The sequence below is a fragment of the Anneissia japonica genome, unplaced genomic scaffold (genome assembly GCF_011630105.1).
Source record: "Anneissia japonica isolate Jap-2015-1 unplaced genomic scaffold, ASM1163010v1 scaffold315_len769609_cov171, whole genome shotgun sequence".
NCBI classification, from domain to species: Eukaryota; Metazoa; Echinodermata; class Crinoidea; order Comatulida; family Comatulidae; genus Anneissia; species Anneissia japonica.
Genome location: NW_022758691.1, coordinates 464,609 through 482,742, shown reverse-complemented (window position 1 = coordinate 482,742; position 18,134 = coordinate 464,609). Strand labels below are relative to the sequence as shown.

At 35.4% G+C, this 18,134-nt stretch overlaps 1 protein-coding gene and 1 non-coding gene across 2 annotated transcripts in view; one reads left to right on the top strand and one right to left on the bottom strand.

Annotated features, from left to right (window-relative positions):
• Nucleotides 1–1,906: 1,906 nt before the first annotated feature.
• Nucleotides 1,907–1,979, top strand: Trnap-ugg. The gene has a single exon. It is a non-coding gene; the product is annotated as a tRNA-Pro (tRNA).
• A 1,562-nt stretch (nucleotides 1,980–3,541) lies between these two features.
• LOC117125331 overlaps nucleotides 3,542–18,134 on the bottom strand; it is a 29,180-nt gene continuing 14,587 nt past the window's right edge. Inside the window, exons 7-21 of the mRNA XM_033271800.1 lie at nucleotides 17,562–17,654; nucleotides 17,089–17,205; nucleotides 15,993–16,088; nucleotides 15,429–15,542; nucleotides 15,228–15,338; nucleotides 14,133–14,255; nucleotides 13,720–13,893; nucleotides 13,154–13,330; nucleotides 11,604–12,889; nucleotides 11,330–11,483; nucleotides 6,583–10,662; nucleotides 6,094–6,261; nucleotides 5,562–5,749; nucleotides 5,035–5,128; nucleotides 3,542–4,587 (exon numbers count right to left, since the gene is read on the bottom strand). Of these exons, the coding sequence (XP_033127691.1) occupies nucleotides 4,463–4,587; nucleotides 5,035–5,128; nucleotides 5,562–5,749; nucleotides 6,094–6,261; nucleotides 6,583–10,662; nucleotides 11,330–11,483; nucleotides 11,604–12,889; nucleotides 13,154–13,330; nucleotides 13,720–13,893; nucleotides 14,133–14,255; nucleotides 15,228–15,338; nucleotides 15,429–15,542; nucleotides 15,993–16,088; nucleotides 17,089–17,205; nucleotides 17,562–17,654 (7,100 nt within the window). The 3' untranslated portion in view covers nucleotides 3,542–4,462. The remainder of the gene's footprint in view (nucleotides 4,588–5,034; nucleotides 5,129–5,561; nucleotides 5,750–6,093; nucleotides 6,262–6,582; nucleotides 10,663–11,329; nucleotides 11,484–11,603; nucleotides 12,890–13,153; nucleotides 13,331–13,719; nucleotides 13,894–14,132; nucleotides 14,256–15,227; nucleotides 15,339–15,428; nucleotides 15,543–15,992; nucleotides 16,089–17,088; nucleotides 17,206–17,561; nucleotides 17,655–18,134) is intronic.

Sequence of the window (18,134 nt, the reverse complement as noted above, 5' to 3'; positions counted from 1 at the left end):
TTACGATTTTGACTTGAGCTTCTTAGCATTCCATTCTTACTGGCGGCAATACTTTTTATATTTTCAGTAAATATTTTTCCTACACTGAATCAAGAAGCCAATGTGTAGTCAAGGAGAATAATTATGTAGCATAATTCATGGTTTTAAAAGGAAGTCACTTGTATTATTCATTAAATTAATAACAACAAATTTTAATTACTACTATAAATAATGCGTCTGGTCCCATATAATGTAGTTAGCAGGATATTTTATGGTTGATCTACAAGGAAGTTATGGTTGTTATTGTAACAAAATAGTCATATTAAGTTATTTCTTCCTGAAAAGAGCTTTGGTGCAATGACCGATTTTCAAATAAAAGGGGAACATTAAAAAAAAAATTTTCTGCAGAAACTTTTGTTAATTCTTTGGCAAAGGCCAATGTAATTTATTTGTGCTTGTTACATAAGGCTCCTGTAAAGGAATATGAACAATTTTTCTGTATGCATAACTGTGTAATACAGAAGGAACATGTCTGACTTTTCTTTAATTAAATCTTGGTTTATTGCTCTTAATTTTGTGTTGCTTTTGTTTTCTGGCCGATCGTTTGGTTCCATCATTGGCGGTCTGAGGGTAGAGAATCAGGGGGTCCTGACCTCCCTTGTGCTGCCAAGCAAACAAATTCTAGACCTACCTGTTCAGGACCCATGTGTTCATGGGCGAAGATCATGGGGGAGGGGAACGGGACACGTCACCCACATATTTTAAAGGGAGAAGGTGGGGGTGTTGGACCCCTCACTTTTCGACTGCAATGCAATTTCATAAGTCAAGAAGATGCATGAACATTGTTAAAATGAACTGCATCAATGACCTAGGTTTTAACGAAAGAGCGCTGTACACAGCCAGAATACATCTTATCAATATCAAGATACCGGTACCTTTTGCCCACAATCATCTGAATTACTATGATAATAGGCATACACGACTCGAGCGCGCTTGCCTTTATTATAATTTGAGAAGTATGAGAGAAAGCGTATCAAGATCAGATTGATTTTCGGCACATGATGTAGGTACATTGATACATCACAGACAATTATGTTTTATTTTTCTATGGTACATCACAGAAATGGTTTAGATCTCTATGAGTACCAAACACCGCTGATAAAAGATCATAAAATTTCTTTTGTGTTCCATTTGAATATAATAGTGATGTGATGATAATGAATTTTACTATATAAGAGTGTTATTTCCGGCCATCCAGAGGTATTAATTCCCCAAATTTCCGCACCTCAGCCCCCAGTCATTAATAGGCTGAGGGTTGTGTGGATTCACGGCTTTGAAATAGGTAAAGCATGATAAAGTAAATACATCAAACACACTTTTCTATTAGTTTTATTTTCTATGGCACATTACACATATTAATTACGTACATATCTATGGTTGCCAAAAAACCCTGATAAAAGATCATGAGAAAATTGTTGGTGTTCCATTTTGACTATAACGACGATGCGATGAATTTTACTATATAAGAATGTTATTTCCACCCATCTAAATAGTACTATCTATCTATCTATATATCTATCTGTCGTTCTGTCGGTGTGTCTGTCTGTCTGTTGGTCTGTCTGTTTGTCGGTGTGGGAGTGGGGGGGGGGGGCGCTCTGTCTGTCCACGAAGGCTTCATGGTTGGAACAGATTCAAATACCACCAGATACACTCCACTACAGGACTACATTCGTTGAGAGCTATGCTACAAGATGTATTATTATGTCCTTTATTCCAACACTGTATTTACCTTTCTTTGATGATTATTATATAATTTAACAGTGTTAACGGCTATCTTGATTTATACTATATGCAACTAATTGTTTCTAGCCGTAATTATTGTGTAATTGAGTGTATCTGGTGGTATTTGAATCTGTTCAACCATGAAGTCTCCGTTGTCTAATGGTTATGACGCTCGCCTTGGCAGCGAGAAGTCGCAGGTTCGAGTCCTGCCAGAAGCATTTTATTACACGATTTCTTTATTCACTTATATACAGGACTATATTCGTTGAGAGCTATGCTACAAGATGTATTATTATGTCCTTTATTCCAACACTGTATTTATCTTTCTTTAATGATTATTATATTAGTGAAGTGCCTTAGCGTCAGGATCATTACACGGATGACAAAAGTGCCAAATTTGGTTCAGATATTAGTATGGGCATACGGTTTTGAAAAATCTCTGTAGCCAAAAAAAAAAGATTTTTTTTTTTTAAATTTTTTTTTTAAATTTTTGGTGTAAATAAATGAATTTTTCGCGTAAAAATTGATTTTTTTGGGAAAAAATATTTTTAATATTTTGGTATTTTTGACTATTATAGTACAAGGCTACTTATACAAACAGGTTTGGAATCTATATGATCATTCATTTGTCACAAATAAGCAAATAAGAATGAAAAAAAATAAAGATAATAAAATGTTTTTTGTTACGAGAACGTCACTTTTTAAAAAGTCTAGTTTTAATCTTGTGCATGAGCTAATAATTGCTTCTGGTAGGTCATCTAAACAGGCCTCGAGTGAAGGTCCTGTTTCCAAATCTTCCAGGGGTGGCGCAAGGACTTACAAGATGGAGGCCCGACGTTGGGGAGGGGGAAAAGCTCCCCGATATATTATGTTGATTTTATATACTTAGTAGTTTGAGGAACTAAAAAAATTATCACTATAAATACCTTAAAATAGCACAATAATTATAATTAAATTTGTAAGCTGATTGGTCAACACTTGGGTGAATGGATTAAAAAAAAACTCTGAGGGGGATGTTAATAGCATTTTCAGGTTTGCCAAGTACTCTTTCTTTTCCAATAAATAATGATGAGGGGGTGCAGTAATAGTAGTAATGGATTTATTCGGTGTAAACTCCAGGAAAACCCACGACAGTCTAGGAGAAAACTTATTTCCAGTGGGGTCCTTCTGGTGGTGATTGCACAGTACACCGGGAGACAATGCCCTACTCTTTTCCAAAGAGTGTACCGGTATCGTTCTTTATCGTGCACATGGGCCATAAATGCACACCGGACCAACGGCCGAAAGACGGTGCGCTATTGTAACTTGTATTTTAGCCGTCCAGCTAAAACACAAGGAGAGGCAGCGATGGGAATTGAAGCGGGAACCTAGAGATCTCACAAACAGTGGCTACCATCAGATTCAGACCACTGAGCTGAACTGCTCTCTCAATTCAGAGAGAACAGTTTGTATACTTTCAATACAGAGAGAAAAAAAGTCCAATGTTGTGAAGAGTGTTTCTCGGGGAGAAAAAGCACAATTCGTCGGGGAGAAAAAAATATTATGTATTTTTTTTACATATTAGTAGACTCTAAAATCGATTAAATAAGCCTTTGAAACCCCTAAATTGTACGCAGAAATAAAAAAAATTGTCTGATATTTGATAATTTGTGTATTTTGTTGTTTAACTGTGACAATTAGTGATATATATTTTAAACACTATTGAAAAGTAAAGTGTTCTTATGCTGGACGATGATAGAACTAGAACTTCCTTCTAAAATAATGGAGACTCACAAAAGTATTGATGGAATCTACTAATAAAAGCAATATCAGTCTATTTAATAATGCAGTAATACGGAGTCAGTTTACAGCACGTTTATGACTAACGATGCGATTTTATTTATACAAGCACTCGCCCCAATCCATGTGTAGTTTTTACCTCAATCTGTGTATTTTATCATCTTACGTGTTCCTGATATTTCATAGCAAAACATACCTAATAGAATATTATTAATGCTTGGTATTAATTCACTAGAATGTTTTACTACCTTAGTGCTACAAAATTATAGGCCTTTATCCTATAATATATTATTAAATATTATTTGAAGTTGTTTTTTCTGTGTAATATTAAAATAATGAGAGAATAGAATAGAAACAATTTTGGAAACCTAAAAAATAGTTACTGTAATCTTTTATAAACCAAGGTGATTTGGCGATCATCGTAATGTGACTCGGTAAAAGAAACTATTCTAACACTTATTTAGCATTTCACTATAGTATGTTCAGATAATTTAAAGACATGTGTACTAAATGCAAACAGAAGCATATAACTATTATATATCAGGGGCAACAACACTAAATTACTAGTCCACATATCAAGCGCCCTGAGTACATTAGATGGATATGTGTGCTATATGAAAATACACTATTATTTTTATTATTATTATTATTATTATTATTATTATTATTATTATTATTATTATTATTATTAAATTAAAAAATTCTGTAGTATTAGTAATGATCTGTTCCTCCAAGACATTTTAGCTAAAATATACTTTCACCTCGAGTATACGGTACAATGTTTCTATGATTCTATAGAAAACACATACACTTTCTGATGTCTAATTAGTAGTACTCGAATATACAATATTTCTATGATTGTATAGAAAAAAAAAATGAGTATCGAAGGTACAAATAATGCGACATTGTTATTGTATAACTACTATAGGGAATCTGTCGCGAAAACACCGTCTAGTCCGTATACATTTTCTTCTCGTTTCATAGGCTCCAGAATTTTATCAGATACCAATTTTACTTTGTTCTTGGCTGTCTTCTTAAAATGAATGACTGCAAAAATAAAAGATGAAAAGTCATGGTTACTTATATTACTATTATAGTAGTTATTATTTATATTATTATTATTTATATTATTATTATTATTATTATTATCATTATACTAGTTATCATTATTGTACTATTGTAGTTATCTTATTATTTATTATCAGCAGCAGTAATTGTAATATTAATAGTAGCAGTATATAGCAGCAGCAGTAGCAGTAGTAGTAGTAGTAGTAGCAGTAGTAGTAGTAGCAGTAGTAGTAGTAGTAGTAGTAGTAGTAGTAGGAGTAGTAGTAGTAGAAGTAATAGTAGTAGTAGTAGTAGTAGTAGTAGTAATAGTAGTATAGGCGAATCCCTAAAATACCACCGCTACCACTAAATTACTACTAATTATTAGTTTTGTAGTTTTAGTATTTATCTTTTCGCCAATAATTGAATTACGCATTGACTTATTACCAATGAATATGATGGTAACCACGAAAATAAAAATGAATGCGAGAGATACAACAGCAGCAATAACCACTGTCGGTGGGCCAACAACGCTGTCGACCTGAAAGGAAAACAAAACATAATGATGTTACATCTTCAAGCTTCAAAATTGATCCTCACATGGGATAAGATATTATACTCAAAGGCATTTTGACGGAAAGTAATATTCGCTAAATAATGTATATAATGTAGACAATTATTCCAACCCCGTGCGTTCTATCGCCTTATTTATGACACAATTTTCCTCCTACTCTAATGTAATGTCTTGCCTTCATTCAAAAATTTACTTAAAGCCATACAGAAAGTTACAAGTAATCAAGGATCAATATGAATACAACATGTTACATCGAAATGATCCAGGTACTTAAACAATGGGTTAACATATATTAGATAAAAATTACAAAATACATTTAGTATTATATTACAGACATTAATTTACGTACCTTCTACCGCTATAGGTACGTATAGGACTACAGAATAAAAAGAAAATTTACCGTTGGTTTTTTGGGGACATGGTGTATAGTCGTAGTCACAGCATGTTGATGGACTGTCGTTATGATATCAGGTTGATGGACTGTCGTTGTCACAGCAGGTCGATGGACTGTCGTAGTCACAGTAGGTTGATGGACTGTCGTAGTCACAGTAGGTTGATGGATTGTCGTAGACACAGCAGGCTCTTCAGCTATAAACGAAGAGGTACAATTAATTTTTTTTGTAAACATTCAATTTAATTTCTATCTTGAAAGCCAATACTATACTTGTTTAGGTTACCTTTCCATGTTCTATTCTTAAAGTTGAGGATATGGAATCTTAAAATCTTAAAATAGGTTTTTTTTTTTTTGTAAACATTCAATTTAATTTCAATAAACTATAATTTTTTTATGTTTTTCCTTTCCTCTGTCGGTTCACTTCCTGGACCATTGTCTTCTGGATGTGTGGCAAAGTGTTGTTCCTTAGTTAAAAAATAAAGTTATTTTTTATGATTATCTACATAAAGACTGATCCTAAATTAAAAAAAAAACTCACTGTATTGTTGGTGGCAGTCTCTTGAACCGAAATCTGTTTTACTCTGACCGTCTTTACATACGAGGCAGTTTAGCTGACCAGCGTCTGGTTGGTAAGTTCCTTTTGGACACATCTCACACACTGCTGGCAGAAGGTCATTACCTCTAACCGATCCCGGCGGGCATTCAACTACATTAAAATTCGATAATTGCAATAGTTATCACAATTTATTTGGCTATCTAAATGATAGGATACATGATTAAAATTAAACAGACACGAAATTAAATCGGCCTGTATGTCTAAAAAGTGTTTATCGGATTTTTACAGCATACAGAATAAATACATTACAATTATATTATTTTTATTCGTTACACCATCATGACTTCTTCAGGACGCAGATTTGAATATAAACTAATAGTCAACACAATCAACAAACTGTATTAGCTATAATTAATTAATTTGTAGGCATTTGCTATGAAGTATATTTGTTAGAAGTTTAGGCTAACTTACCACAAATGTATCCATTCTCATCTGCATACTGTGAAGGAGGGCAGGTTGGTCCTTCAAAATAAAAGGTAAAGCTGACCACCTCCATCGCTTCACCATCCTGCTCAAAGACTGCTCCGGGTTTAAACAAATGTTCAAGTGCCAGGGCTTTGGCTTGCAGGCTTTCTATGTTCTCGGCCATTTGGTATGCCGCTTCCTCTCTACTTGCATTGAGAATATCGAAAGAATTTACATTGAATTTTTGAAGGGTAAAAGGTAGCTTTATAAAGAATGATGTTTGCCCTGGATGTTCTTTGGGGTTATAAAGCACGTTGAATACTTCTTCGTCGGTTCCTATCACCTCTTCAATTACACTTCTGACAGATCGATTAGGATACGTTGAATTTTCTATTTCTAACAATGTTAGTTCCATAGGACTGGAAATATCTGGCATTGTTATGTTCAATGTCGTAAGTCTTGCTGGTTTAGACATCACCCTTCCATGTTTGTTTGATGCTTCGCAAGTGTACCAGCCGCTCTGGTTGAAACCTGGACTCAGTATCTCAAGGCCTGTATCATTCTTACCTTCAATCAGCGTCGAATTTGATGTTAATGTTTCTTGGAAGAACCATCTGAAGTCAGCCAAAGGAAGAGAAGAAGCATTACATACGAAGAACACACCCTCAGGATTCCCGTGATCAATGTCACTGCTTTCTGGATGTCGAGTTATAACTGGTGGATATTCTACAGTGAGTTTACATTCTAGTGACTGCACAGACGTGACTTCATTACTGGCATGGCACACGTAAACTCCGGAATCAGACTTTGAAACTTCTTGAATGTGCAGAGTGTTTGAATTTTTATTGTCTAAAATTCGGCCATTAAATCTCCAACTGAGCGTTGGTGTAGGATCTCCAGTTGCATGACACGTTATCTCTATATCATTTCCTACTACAGTACTAAGTTCTGACACTGGGTGCTTTGTAATGACAGGACTTTCCAGACATATGTCATTAAACTCAGTCAGCAAGTCTGTATGATTGAGAACAAACAATGCACTATATTCAGCTTCCTCCACACTCAGTTCCCCTTTGTTTAAGAGTGATTGAATGAATGTTCTCATAGTACAAAATTCAGTGTAACCCTGTAGACCCTCCAGCATATTATCTAGATGTTCTATATCTGTGATTAAACAATCGGTAAATATGTTACATTCAAACATTAGACTGTCATTGGTAATGTATCTGTTCATTGTGGCCTCCCATCTTGGAAAAATATCGTCAGTTTCAAACAAAGACCTCGTACTGTCAATCTTTCTTTTTTCCGCCTTAATGACTCTCGACAATGCATTGGATTCAAACTCGTCAGATGGTATACCATCTGTTTCCTCTAGCTCTTCTCTTGTTAAGTTAAAAAAAATGATCGCAGCACTTTCGTTGGCACTAATTATTGGAGGCGACTTAGACAAGTTGTATGCATATTCATCAAGGACAGTTTCAGAATGTTGAAAGTGTCCGTGAAATGACGAGTTTGCAATATTCAACAACGTATGGAAGGAATATTCGATGTACTGCACAAATTCAGTAAACATGTGGCATAGTTCTTCAGTATAAACAGCTTTCTGGTCACGATGTACATTATCAGTTACATTAACCTTGTCTGTCTTGTTGATAAAATCATAATTAACAATATCGATCGGTGGTTGACTGATAATGGGCAAAGTGCCTCGTTTTTGAAGATGACGAAAATAACCTGAATCACCAAGGTAAACCTCTCGTTTCTTCCTTAATGGATTACTAATGTCACGGAATATTTCGTTAGCTAAAAACACCGCGGCACTATCGATAGTGTAGTTGAAATTGTTAAAATCAATAAAAATCCGAATAATGCTGGGAACATGTAACAAAGTGTAACTGACATCCATGGGAATTGTCTTTATATCCGGTACCGTCAAATCGATATTAAATCCGATTTTGTTAATAACAAAACTGGTACTTAATGATCCATTAACCTCAAATTGCTTAATATGAAGGTCAGATTGTACATCTTGTTTTACTTCTTCAAGGCCAGTCTTTGAATTATTTAGATTTTCTTGCAGCACATACACCCTTTCATTCACTGCTTCCAACTGACTATTCGCATCTTCAAGTTCGATCCGAGCTTCATTCAAACTCGACTCTTTTATTGCTGCATTCACTCTAGCATTTTCAAGCTCTGCTATTGGAGACGCCAAGCCAGGTGCCGATGCTTCTGACTGTTTGTATAATTTGTTCCTTACTTCTCGACAATACTCGTTGCTTCTTATACAATTGGAATCAGGTATCTGGTAGCCACACGTGTTTTCCACTACCGTTGGCTTTGTTATTTGACCGATCATCGTCTTTTTAGTGCACGTACTACAAGTTCTGAATGTAACTTCAATAATTACTGGATTATAACATTCGTAACAACATTCAGACTTCATACATGCCATACGTGTTTTACTGCTTACTGAAGTTGCAACTAAATAAGACCCTTTTATCACTCGTCCCCTAGCTATCGCTAAAGAACCACGGATAACTCTAAAAACTTTGATTCCTTTTTTTTTGACTGGAGTGCAATCCTCACAACTGTAACAACAGCTGGTTCTTTCATAAACAACAGTGTCTTCAATTCTATTACTGCAACACGTGTAGGGAACAAAAGAATAAACGTCCTCGGTTGTTTGTATGACTTCTGTCGTTGGAATACATATACCAGGACACGGTACAATCGCACATACTGAATCCAATTGGTCTTGTAGTTCAAGTATGTCATCACCTACGTCTTCAAATGAAGCTTGTGCCTGCTCTACCTCATCATTTGCTGCCTCTAAATCACGTACACACATTTCATACTTTAATTGAGACTGAATCATTGTGGCTTCAATCTTTTGTTTCTCTTTCGTAGCATTATGTAGCTTGTTTTGTGCCATTTCTACAGACGCAATTCCCTGTGCTATTCTTTGCTCCGCCATGTGCAGACTTCTTTCTGCTGTAGTAATGGTTTTATGTTTTAAAATAGCTCCTAATGAATTTTCTTTCTCTACATCTACATCTCCTTCCGCGTTTAGTATCATTGAATCCCATGAGGTAAAATCTGAAGTGATATTTATTTTACAATCGTAGAACCCCCAAAGTCTACCCGACAAGCCAAAGTAAATACCCTCTTTTTCTATACACATAGCTGTAACTTCGTTAATGCCGAGCAGATTCACACTCACACCTACTTTCCCCAAAAAACGTTCTTCAGTAGAGCTCATTGCAACGACAAATTGGGAATTATCAGGGATTGTAATAAAACTGTTCAGTGTTAGTCTATTTGTATACTCTCCTGTAATCCAGATTGGGTCTCTATAATTATCAATAGGAAAGGAATAAGCAGTGTCGCCACAATTTCTCTTCGATACGGAATCAAAAACATTTATTTCCAATGCAGGCATGCATAAACTTTCCGAAAAACACACTTTGCATGTGATGAGGAAACCAGTACCACTGATAGTTTCATTGACGAACGTTGATTGTATCTGAATGAATAAGGCATTTCTGTTGAACTCTAATGACGCTATAGCATCATCGATATTCTCTTTCAAGTAGGATGGAAACCAAAACTGATGGTTCTGCTCTCTATAACTGAGTTCATCTTTCACAGCCCATAAATCATTCAAAGTAAATTTGCAATTAGCTGTTATATTTGACAACACACCTGCGATTACTGTTACATCATCTTCCATTGTGGCACTATGATAAGCAAATACCAAATTTTGAAACAGCTTTGCTCTAAAACTGATTGTGATAGCCATGTCGTTTATTAGGCCTACCGATGTCAGTTCTTCAGCAAGCTCGGCTAATTGTGCAGATGTGTTCTCAAACTTATCAACAACTGACGTCACACTCAAGACATCGTAGGGAATTATAAGTTGAGGTGTTAAATCGTATTGTAGCAGTACTTGGATTGGAGAATTTGCAGCCTCTGGTTGAAGTAGCCTCCAGAATGGGGTGGAGTCAAATACACCAAGTTGCATTGTTGATTCAATAAGTATACCATTCCTTTCAACATCACAGCAACAGGAGCCTCCAGAAAAGTCTAGAAAGAAGATGTACATGTAAACATTAATACTGCAGCAATCATGTTTTTTGCCTTTCCCCCAATTTGTCTACACCTGATGTTGGCATCGAATCTGATTAAAAGTACCACAGTTAGACATTCTGTTTAGTTTATAAGCCAATTAAATGCTGGTACCTAAGGTTAAAACATCGTACGAACTACTTTACATGGTGTACAGGAGAAGTGGCGAATTCCCACAGCCTTACACTGTCTGGCCCAAATGCCAAGAACTTCAGGTTTTGATCGTTAACTTTACCAGCCCAACGCGCGAGTGTAAAATCACTTCACAACCCGTCAACATTCAAAGCTTTGGCTGCCGAGTGCAATTCGAACACTGCACTAAACCGCCTTCTTGTTACATGCATATCGTTTTCTTTATAGTCAAAATGTTGTTATTAATTGGGAAAATTATATATAAAGAACTACAATTAAACTAAATAAATAAATCAATTCTGGAGAGGTGTTACAGTGTTTTAAAATGTAATTTAATATATAGTTGTTACAGTGAATATTGAATTACATTATGCAACATTTTATGTAACCAACATTTCTAAACTTTTAACTCTGAAATCATAGCTCACTAAAACAAGTCTGAGTGTCTGAATCTGAATATGAAACAACGATAAGGAATAAAATGATATGTTACCTGCACCAAATTTTGCTGTAGCTATGGGAGCATTTGTTGGTGTCGACGTAAATTCAAGCAAAATATCTTCTCCATATACCTTCCAATAAAGTTTCAATTTCGCCACGCCTAACTGCTGTAGTAACCATGGTTGTATGAATAACTCGCTGAATAACTATAAGTAAATACATATTTATACATATAAATGTTGATACAGTTTTTTAAAGAGTTGCGTCAGTCTGATTAAAAATATTAAATCATTGTACATTAAATCTTAAGCACCAGCAGCACTTACCACTGATGTGTTCTCCAACCATACGTTGATATCACCTTCTCCCTCAATTTCTGCGTTCACTGATTGGTTAATGATGTACGAATATTGGAGATTAGACCATAGATTAAGTTGATTCCCAGTAGCTCCTTGCCCAACGTGGGAGTTTAATGTATTCGTAGTTGAGAAGGCTAATCCAGTAACGTTGATGCTTAAGTTGGGTGTATGGCCTACCCCCTGGATGTAGTTCAAGATATCTCTGGAACCGTGTGGAAATGTGATAATAACACTTCCAAGCGTATCATCGCAAACACCTATAGCCAAACAGTACTTCCCTTTCGACAGAGTTAGGGGCAAACCAAGGATCCTTCCTCCGATGAGTATCTCTGCCTTTTGTAGCAAATACACGAAGTACTGACCTTCAGACATAACAGGAGCCTTCGCACACCACTTGTTTTCTTTTGTCTTATCACCGCTTAGGACTGAACCGGAAAATGCTGATTTCGACTGCTCTGGATCAATTTCGATAGATATGAATGTAATCCAGTCTGGTAAAATATGTTCAAGTTGATTTATATAAGTGCGATACATCGAATGTTTATCCACAAACCATTGTATATCGTCATCAGTTAGACCCATGCTCTTGCAGATATCACATGGTTCTGGAATAACATAATAATTATATGAATAACCTTCGAAATAAATCGGTATTTGAAGGGTAGATGTATTCAGCGATACTACTCCAGTTGTTTTCAACTGTGTGTCCCGGTAGCTCCATTTCTCTGTAGATACCAGTTTAGCTTGTAGACCCTTTTCTCCGCATATTGACTGATCTTTAACTTCAAAACAACCACCTGGTATTTGATAACCTGGTGAAAAGTGTCCATTCTTCTGGGTGTATTGTTTATAAATATAAACCTCTTCATATTCTGGTGTTGTGAATGATTCAGCGTCTTCTCCCGACAAGACATAATATATAGTTGTGAAACCTTGAGAAATGCCACGTACGGAAACCGTATTCATCGTCGAAGAATTCGTGAATATAAGGCGGGAAGGCTCAATTGACAGACGAGTCGCATCAGTTAAAATCTTCAGTTCAAGTTTTGTTTTTGGTTGTGCAAAAAACCTAAGGTTATTGTATGTATTATTTAAAATAATCCTTGGCCACGTAGGTGTCTTGATGAAACCCTCCGAGCACCTGGTACCTGTGTAACCAGTTCCTGAACAATCGCAGTAAAAACCACTGAGCTCCGACGGAGAAGCATGGCATATACCATTTACACACGGTGAGGGTACACACGCTTGGATTTCTAAGTCAATATCAAAAAGATAGCTTTATATTATCTATTTTATTAATGTATTATTATTATTTCAATAAAAATTGTTAATAAAATATTATCATCATTTTAAATTATATATAGGCATATATATATATATATATATATATAAAATTTAATTGATTTAATTTATATTATCTATTTTATTAATGTATTATTATTATTTCATTTTTATTTCATAATTGTTAATAAAATATTATCATCATTTTTAAAGAAAACACATATGCAGCACATTACCCCTGCACTGAGGGGCACTGGCATTCCAATTCCCTGATTCCATGCAAACTAATCGGAGTTCACTTGTCAATTTGTAACCATTATCACAGCCAAATCCACAAACGTTCGAAATGGAATTATCACAGGGATAAAGAATGTATCCATTCACTGGTGAATCCAATTCAGGACAAAGGATTTCTAAAACAAAATGATAATGAATAGAGTGTGTTTGCAATCAATATGTTTATTACGTTTTTAAAATATTTCAAAATACTAAAATAGTAATTGTAAAAAAATAATCAAAAACAATCTTATAAAAACATTCAAAATCAGATTCATTAAATCGCACACGCCTTTAGAAGAATAAAAATTAAACATTAAAATAGTACGGTATATAAAATTAAATGTAAAACAGATCGGACATATTTAAATTACATTTTAATTTCAGAAGGTTCGCAATACATAATACAATTTGGAAAAAGACTTGATTGTATTACAATTGTTTTAAAAAAATTGATAAATTGCACAACCGGCCCATTTGACTACAAACCAATTTAAGGGATTATGCAAAAAATAGTAATGCTTACCTTCACACCGTGTAGATGTTCCACTCCATTCACCAGATGGGAGGCAAGTGCGCTTCGAAGATCCAGTCAAATGATGATACCGTCCACACGTAAATGTGCAGGACTCTCCAGTAGTGAAACCGGTGCAGTTCCTTGTGCTATTGAAAGGGACCCCAATGTCTACACAGGGGTTTGCTGATAGATAATGACAGAAAACAAAATTAGCAGATAATAGTATGATGATTCCTTTTTGGTGATCTCGTCTTGTTTTAAAATACTGAAGATGGGGAAATAGTGTAAATGTCACGTTACATCTTGATTACAGTATTAGGGTTTTAGAACCAACATGTTCGGAATATCATATTAATTCGTATTCATATTCATTCTTGGCTTTAATTATGTTCGTAAGAATTATACAGTAATAAGAGTAATACCTGAGCATGTCCTTTGGTCATAATTCAGAGTCCAGCCACGCGAACAGCTGCACAAGTAGCTACCAGCGGTATTGGTGCACTCTTGGGCGCATCCGGACGATTCAGTAAGACATTCATTTACATCTACAGTATATGAAACCAATTATAGAAAATCGTACTAAAAATGTGCATCTAAGCACACAACACACTTATTTTTATATATCACAGAGATAGGCCTAGATCCCAGGTATTCAACCTTCTTAGGCTGGTGACCAGTTCTAATCTATTGAGACCAGCAATATTGTGTACCATACTTATAATTCCGTTTTAAATGTAAGCATCACGTACTATTATTACCCTTGGATTTTCAGCATCAAAAATGATAGGCCTTGTAAAAGTAGCAGTAGCAGTAGCATGGGAAAAGGATGGGAGAAAAAAACTTGCCCCTTAGCTTCTCCTACCCAACTAATAAAAATTTTCCAAAAAAATAATCCACTCGTGTACTTAAGTAGTTAAAAAACACTGTCCAATCCCCAAATAGTCCCACATGTACCTCAGCCCCATAATTGGTTGTGGCTGAGGTGAGCAAATTTTTAAAATATACACCTCTAGATTCTTGGAAATGGCAATTTTAGACTGCAAAATACGTTTTCAAAGCAGTGTTTCAAACAAAATTACAATGGTCATCATATCAGCGTCCCCCTACTTAAAAATCCCCATCAGTCTCCCTGTCAACATTACAGTACGTCACACATACAGTGAGCTACACTCAGAAACAAAAACCAGACTCTTGTTGACAATGCCAACATAGGTGGTCGTGTTTCTATTAACAGAAAAAACTGTTTCTGTAAGTACTGAAAATCGGCTGGAAAATGATTTATTTTGAGCAACGTTACACGGGCCGGATCAGAATCTTTGGCGGCCCCGGACCGGGGTTGGGCCTAGATCATGGGAATCTAATTTGCTCAAAATACGGATATATTCTTACTTTTACACTGCTTTTCAAGACATAGTCAAATTAGAAAGAAAATGCAAAAACGCTATTAAGTTCATTTAGAATATATGGTATCCTAGATATCAAAAGAACATTACTAAACTCAGTAGTTTATAAAGTACCTTCACAGTGGTAGGAATTTACAACCTCGTATCCCGAATTGCAGGTGCAAACGAAACTTCCGATTGTGTTAAGGCATGTATCACAGTTGGCAAAATCACATTCATTGATATCTACCAGTAAATAAAAAAATCCATCACAATGTTCAACTCGGTTTAAAATGTAGGTTAATTAATAAAGAAAAATTTTGAAATTTAACGTACCGCTGCAGTTACTTGTTCCCAGGAATCCGTCTTGGCAGGAGCATGTAAAACTTCCCGGTAAGTTCTCACATATTTGGTCACAATTATCGTTGTTCTCAGTGCATTCATCAATATCTTAAAAAATATTAAATTGTGATGTTAAATATATGGTTCAATTTTTGAACCATATTTAAAGAAGATGACAGTTCCGGATGTGCCCCTTCAAGTCCAAATTTCTAAACATGAAACACCAATATTAAAAACAGCTATAAAGAGATAATTATTATAAAAATTCAAATAAAAGAAATCAATTAGAAAATAGCAAAATCCACATTATAATAAAATCAACAAAAAATAATTATTAAAAAAGTATTAAAATCTCAATTAACAATTGCACTTTATAAGCCTAAATATAAAAATTCTAATTAAACTCAAAGACTCAAAGTCAAAACAAACAAAATAAATAACGTTAAATTCAACCATTAATCATCAGTTATATCAGGATTATAAGAAAAAAATACAAAGTTATTAAAAGTTAGACAATTACAAATCAACATTCAATTTCAACAACCTGCATCAGTTTACCTTCTTCGCAGCTTTTCCCAGAGTAGGTGTCCGGGCAGTCACACGTATTTGGTCCAACGCATTGTCCATTGTTTTGACAATGTGGTTCACAGACAGCTGTAGAATAAATACGAGCTACACATTTGAACAGTTCTGATATATTTTCAACAATTTCGATTATTGAATTGGATTGAACTGGATTTATTCGGTGTAAACACCAAGGATAGCCCACGAAAGTCTAGAAGAAGACTTATTTCCAGTGAGGCCCTTCTGGTGGTGAATGTACAGTACACCGGGAGACAATGCCCTACTCTTTCCGAAGAGTGTATTGCGGTTCTTTAACGTGCACATGGACCATTAATGCACACGGGACCAACGGCATAAACGTCTCATCCGAAAGACGGTGCGCTATTGTAACTTGTGTTGCAGCCCTCCAGCTGAAACACAAGGAGATGCAGTGATGGGAATTGTACCGGGGACTCTAAAGATCTCCACGGTTCAGCGCACACACAGTGGCTACCACCAGGTTAGGCGACTGAGCTAAGCTGCTCCCATTAAATATTCAGTATACTTTTCAGGACATTTCCAACTGTAAGTTTCAATGTTTTTTAAATAAATGTCTAATAAAAATGAAAAGATGGAATTATCTTGATATTGTGTTTAATGAACAACATTAAAAATTACAATTAACACAATCCATGGCAGCCACAAGCTGAATTGAGGTTTAAATTTACAAACGTATTGTTATGTTATATTTTCATTGCGGATTTTTTGTCTCAGTACGGACTCTAAACGTATGCATTTTCTTTTAGTTTTAAGGCGTATGCGGATTTTATAAGTCCGCAATGACGATATAACGTACGAAAATATTCAAAAGCTTTACAGACACGTGATTAATATCAAACTCATAAAACAGCATAAAAGGCTTAAACCATATCAAGAACATCAAAGAGAGATCAAGTTAAAAAATCTCTGGGAACAACTTTACTACAACTAGAAGTTCCGTATGTCTGGCGGTGCACTACCGTCAAACAAAGTCCCTGGACCTGAACAATCTTAGCAATTCAGGATTCAAGAATTAAAACGGTTGTTTTTCTGGACTTTATCTGATACTTACGAACACAATTTGTAAGTTGTGATAATGAATAACCATCGAAGCATTCACATCTAAACCCTCCAGGATAATTCTCACACAACTGTTGACATCCACCATTATCATTGAAACATTCATCAACTAAAGTAAATGAAATACAATTTTATATAACTGTATATAATTATTTCTTTAAATGCTTGGTAAGTACTATTGGGTGATGGGGAACGATAGCGAAGCGTACCATGCACTCGACAGTACAATGTTCAGTCATTGAACTGGACACGAGATATTGATGGGGTTCTATCATGGTTCTAACAGTCTCCATTTGTCTAAGTCATAGACATACATACTGTAATTACCTTCTATCACAGTAGAAGACTATATATTTTTCCAGATTCCATTTGGAAGAAATTAATGATAAAAAGAAAAAAAATCATCTGTATCTCTGAATTGCAGGTAAAAATCAGCATAAGCTTATTATAAACTGTAATGCTTACGGTCACGGCAGTCATCCTCAGTGTATTCTTCGAAACAGGAGCAGAAATCAGGCGCAAGACATATGCCATTGACGCAAGGTGGAGTGCAAACAGCTAGTAGGATTTTTTAAGATAAAATGTCGTTGGTTAAAAATTAGCTTAATTAGTAGGTGTACGATTAAAGCACACACAAACACACACACACATACACACACAGATTATATGTAAATATATAGAATAATTTGCTTTAATCGGATTTGAACTACCAACCAAGTCTCAATTTCAAAGTTGGTTAAGGCGTCTGCATTGACAGCAGAAGGTCCTGGGTCCTGGGTATCTTTTAGAAGATCCCGTCTTGTCGTTAAATGCTCAAGGAGGGGGCGTATCATATTGATCTCTGTTATTCGCCGTGCAATGAGAACTAGTGTTATTCAAGTACGAACGTGCAGAGAGTGCAAAAATAAGTGGCTTTAATCGGGTTTGAATTCGCAACGAAACTTCAATTGCCAAGTTTTAAGGCGTCTGCATAGACAGCAGAAAGTCCCGGGTTAAAATCCCGGTTGCAGCAAATGTTTTTCGCACTTGCAGATTCCC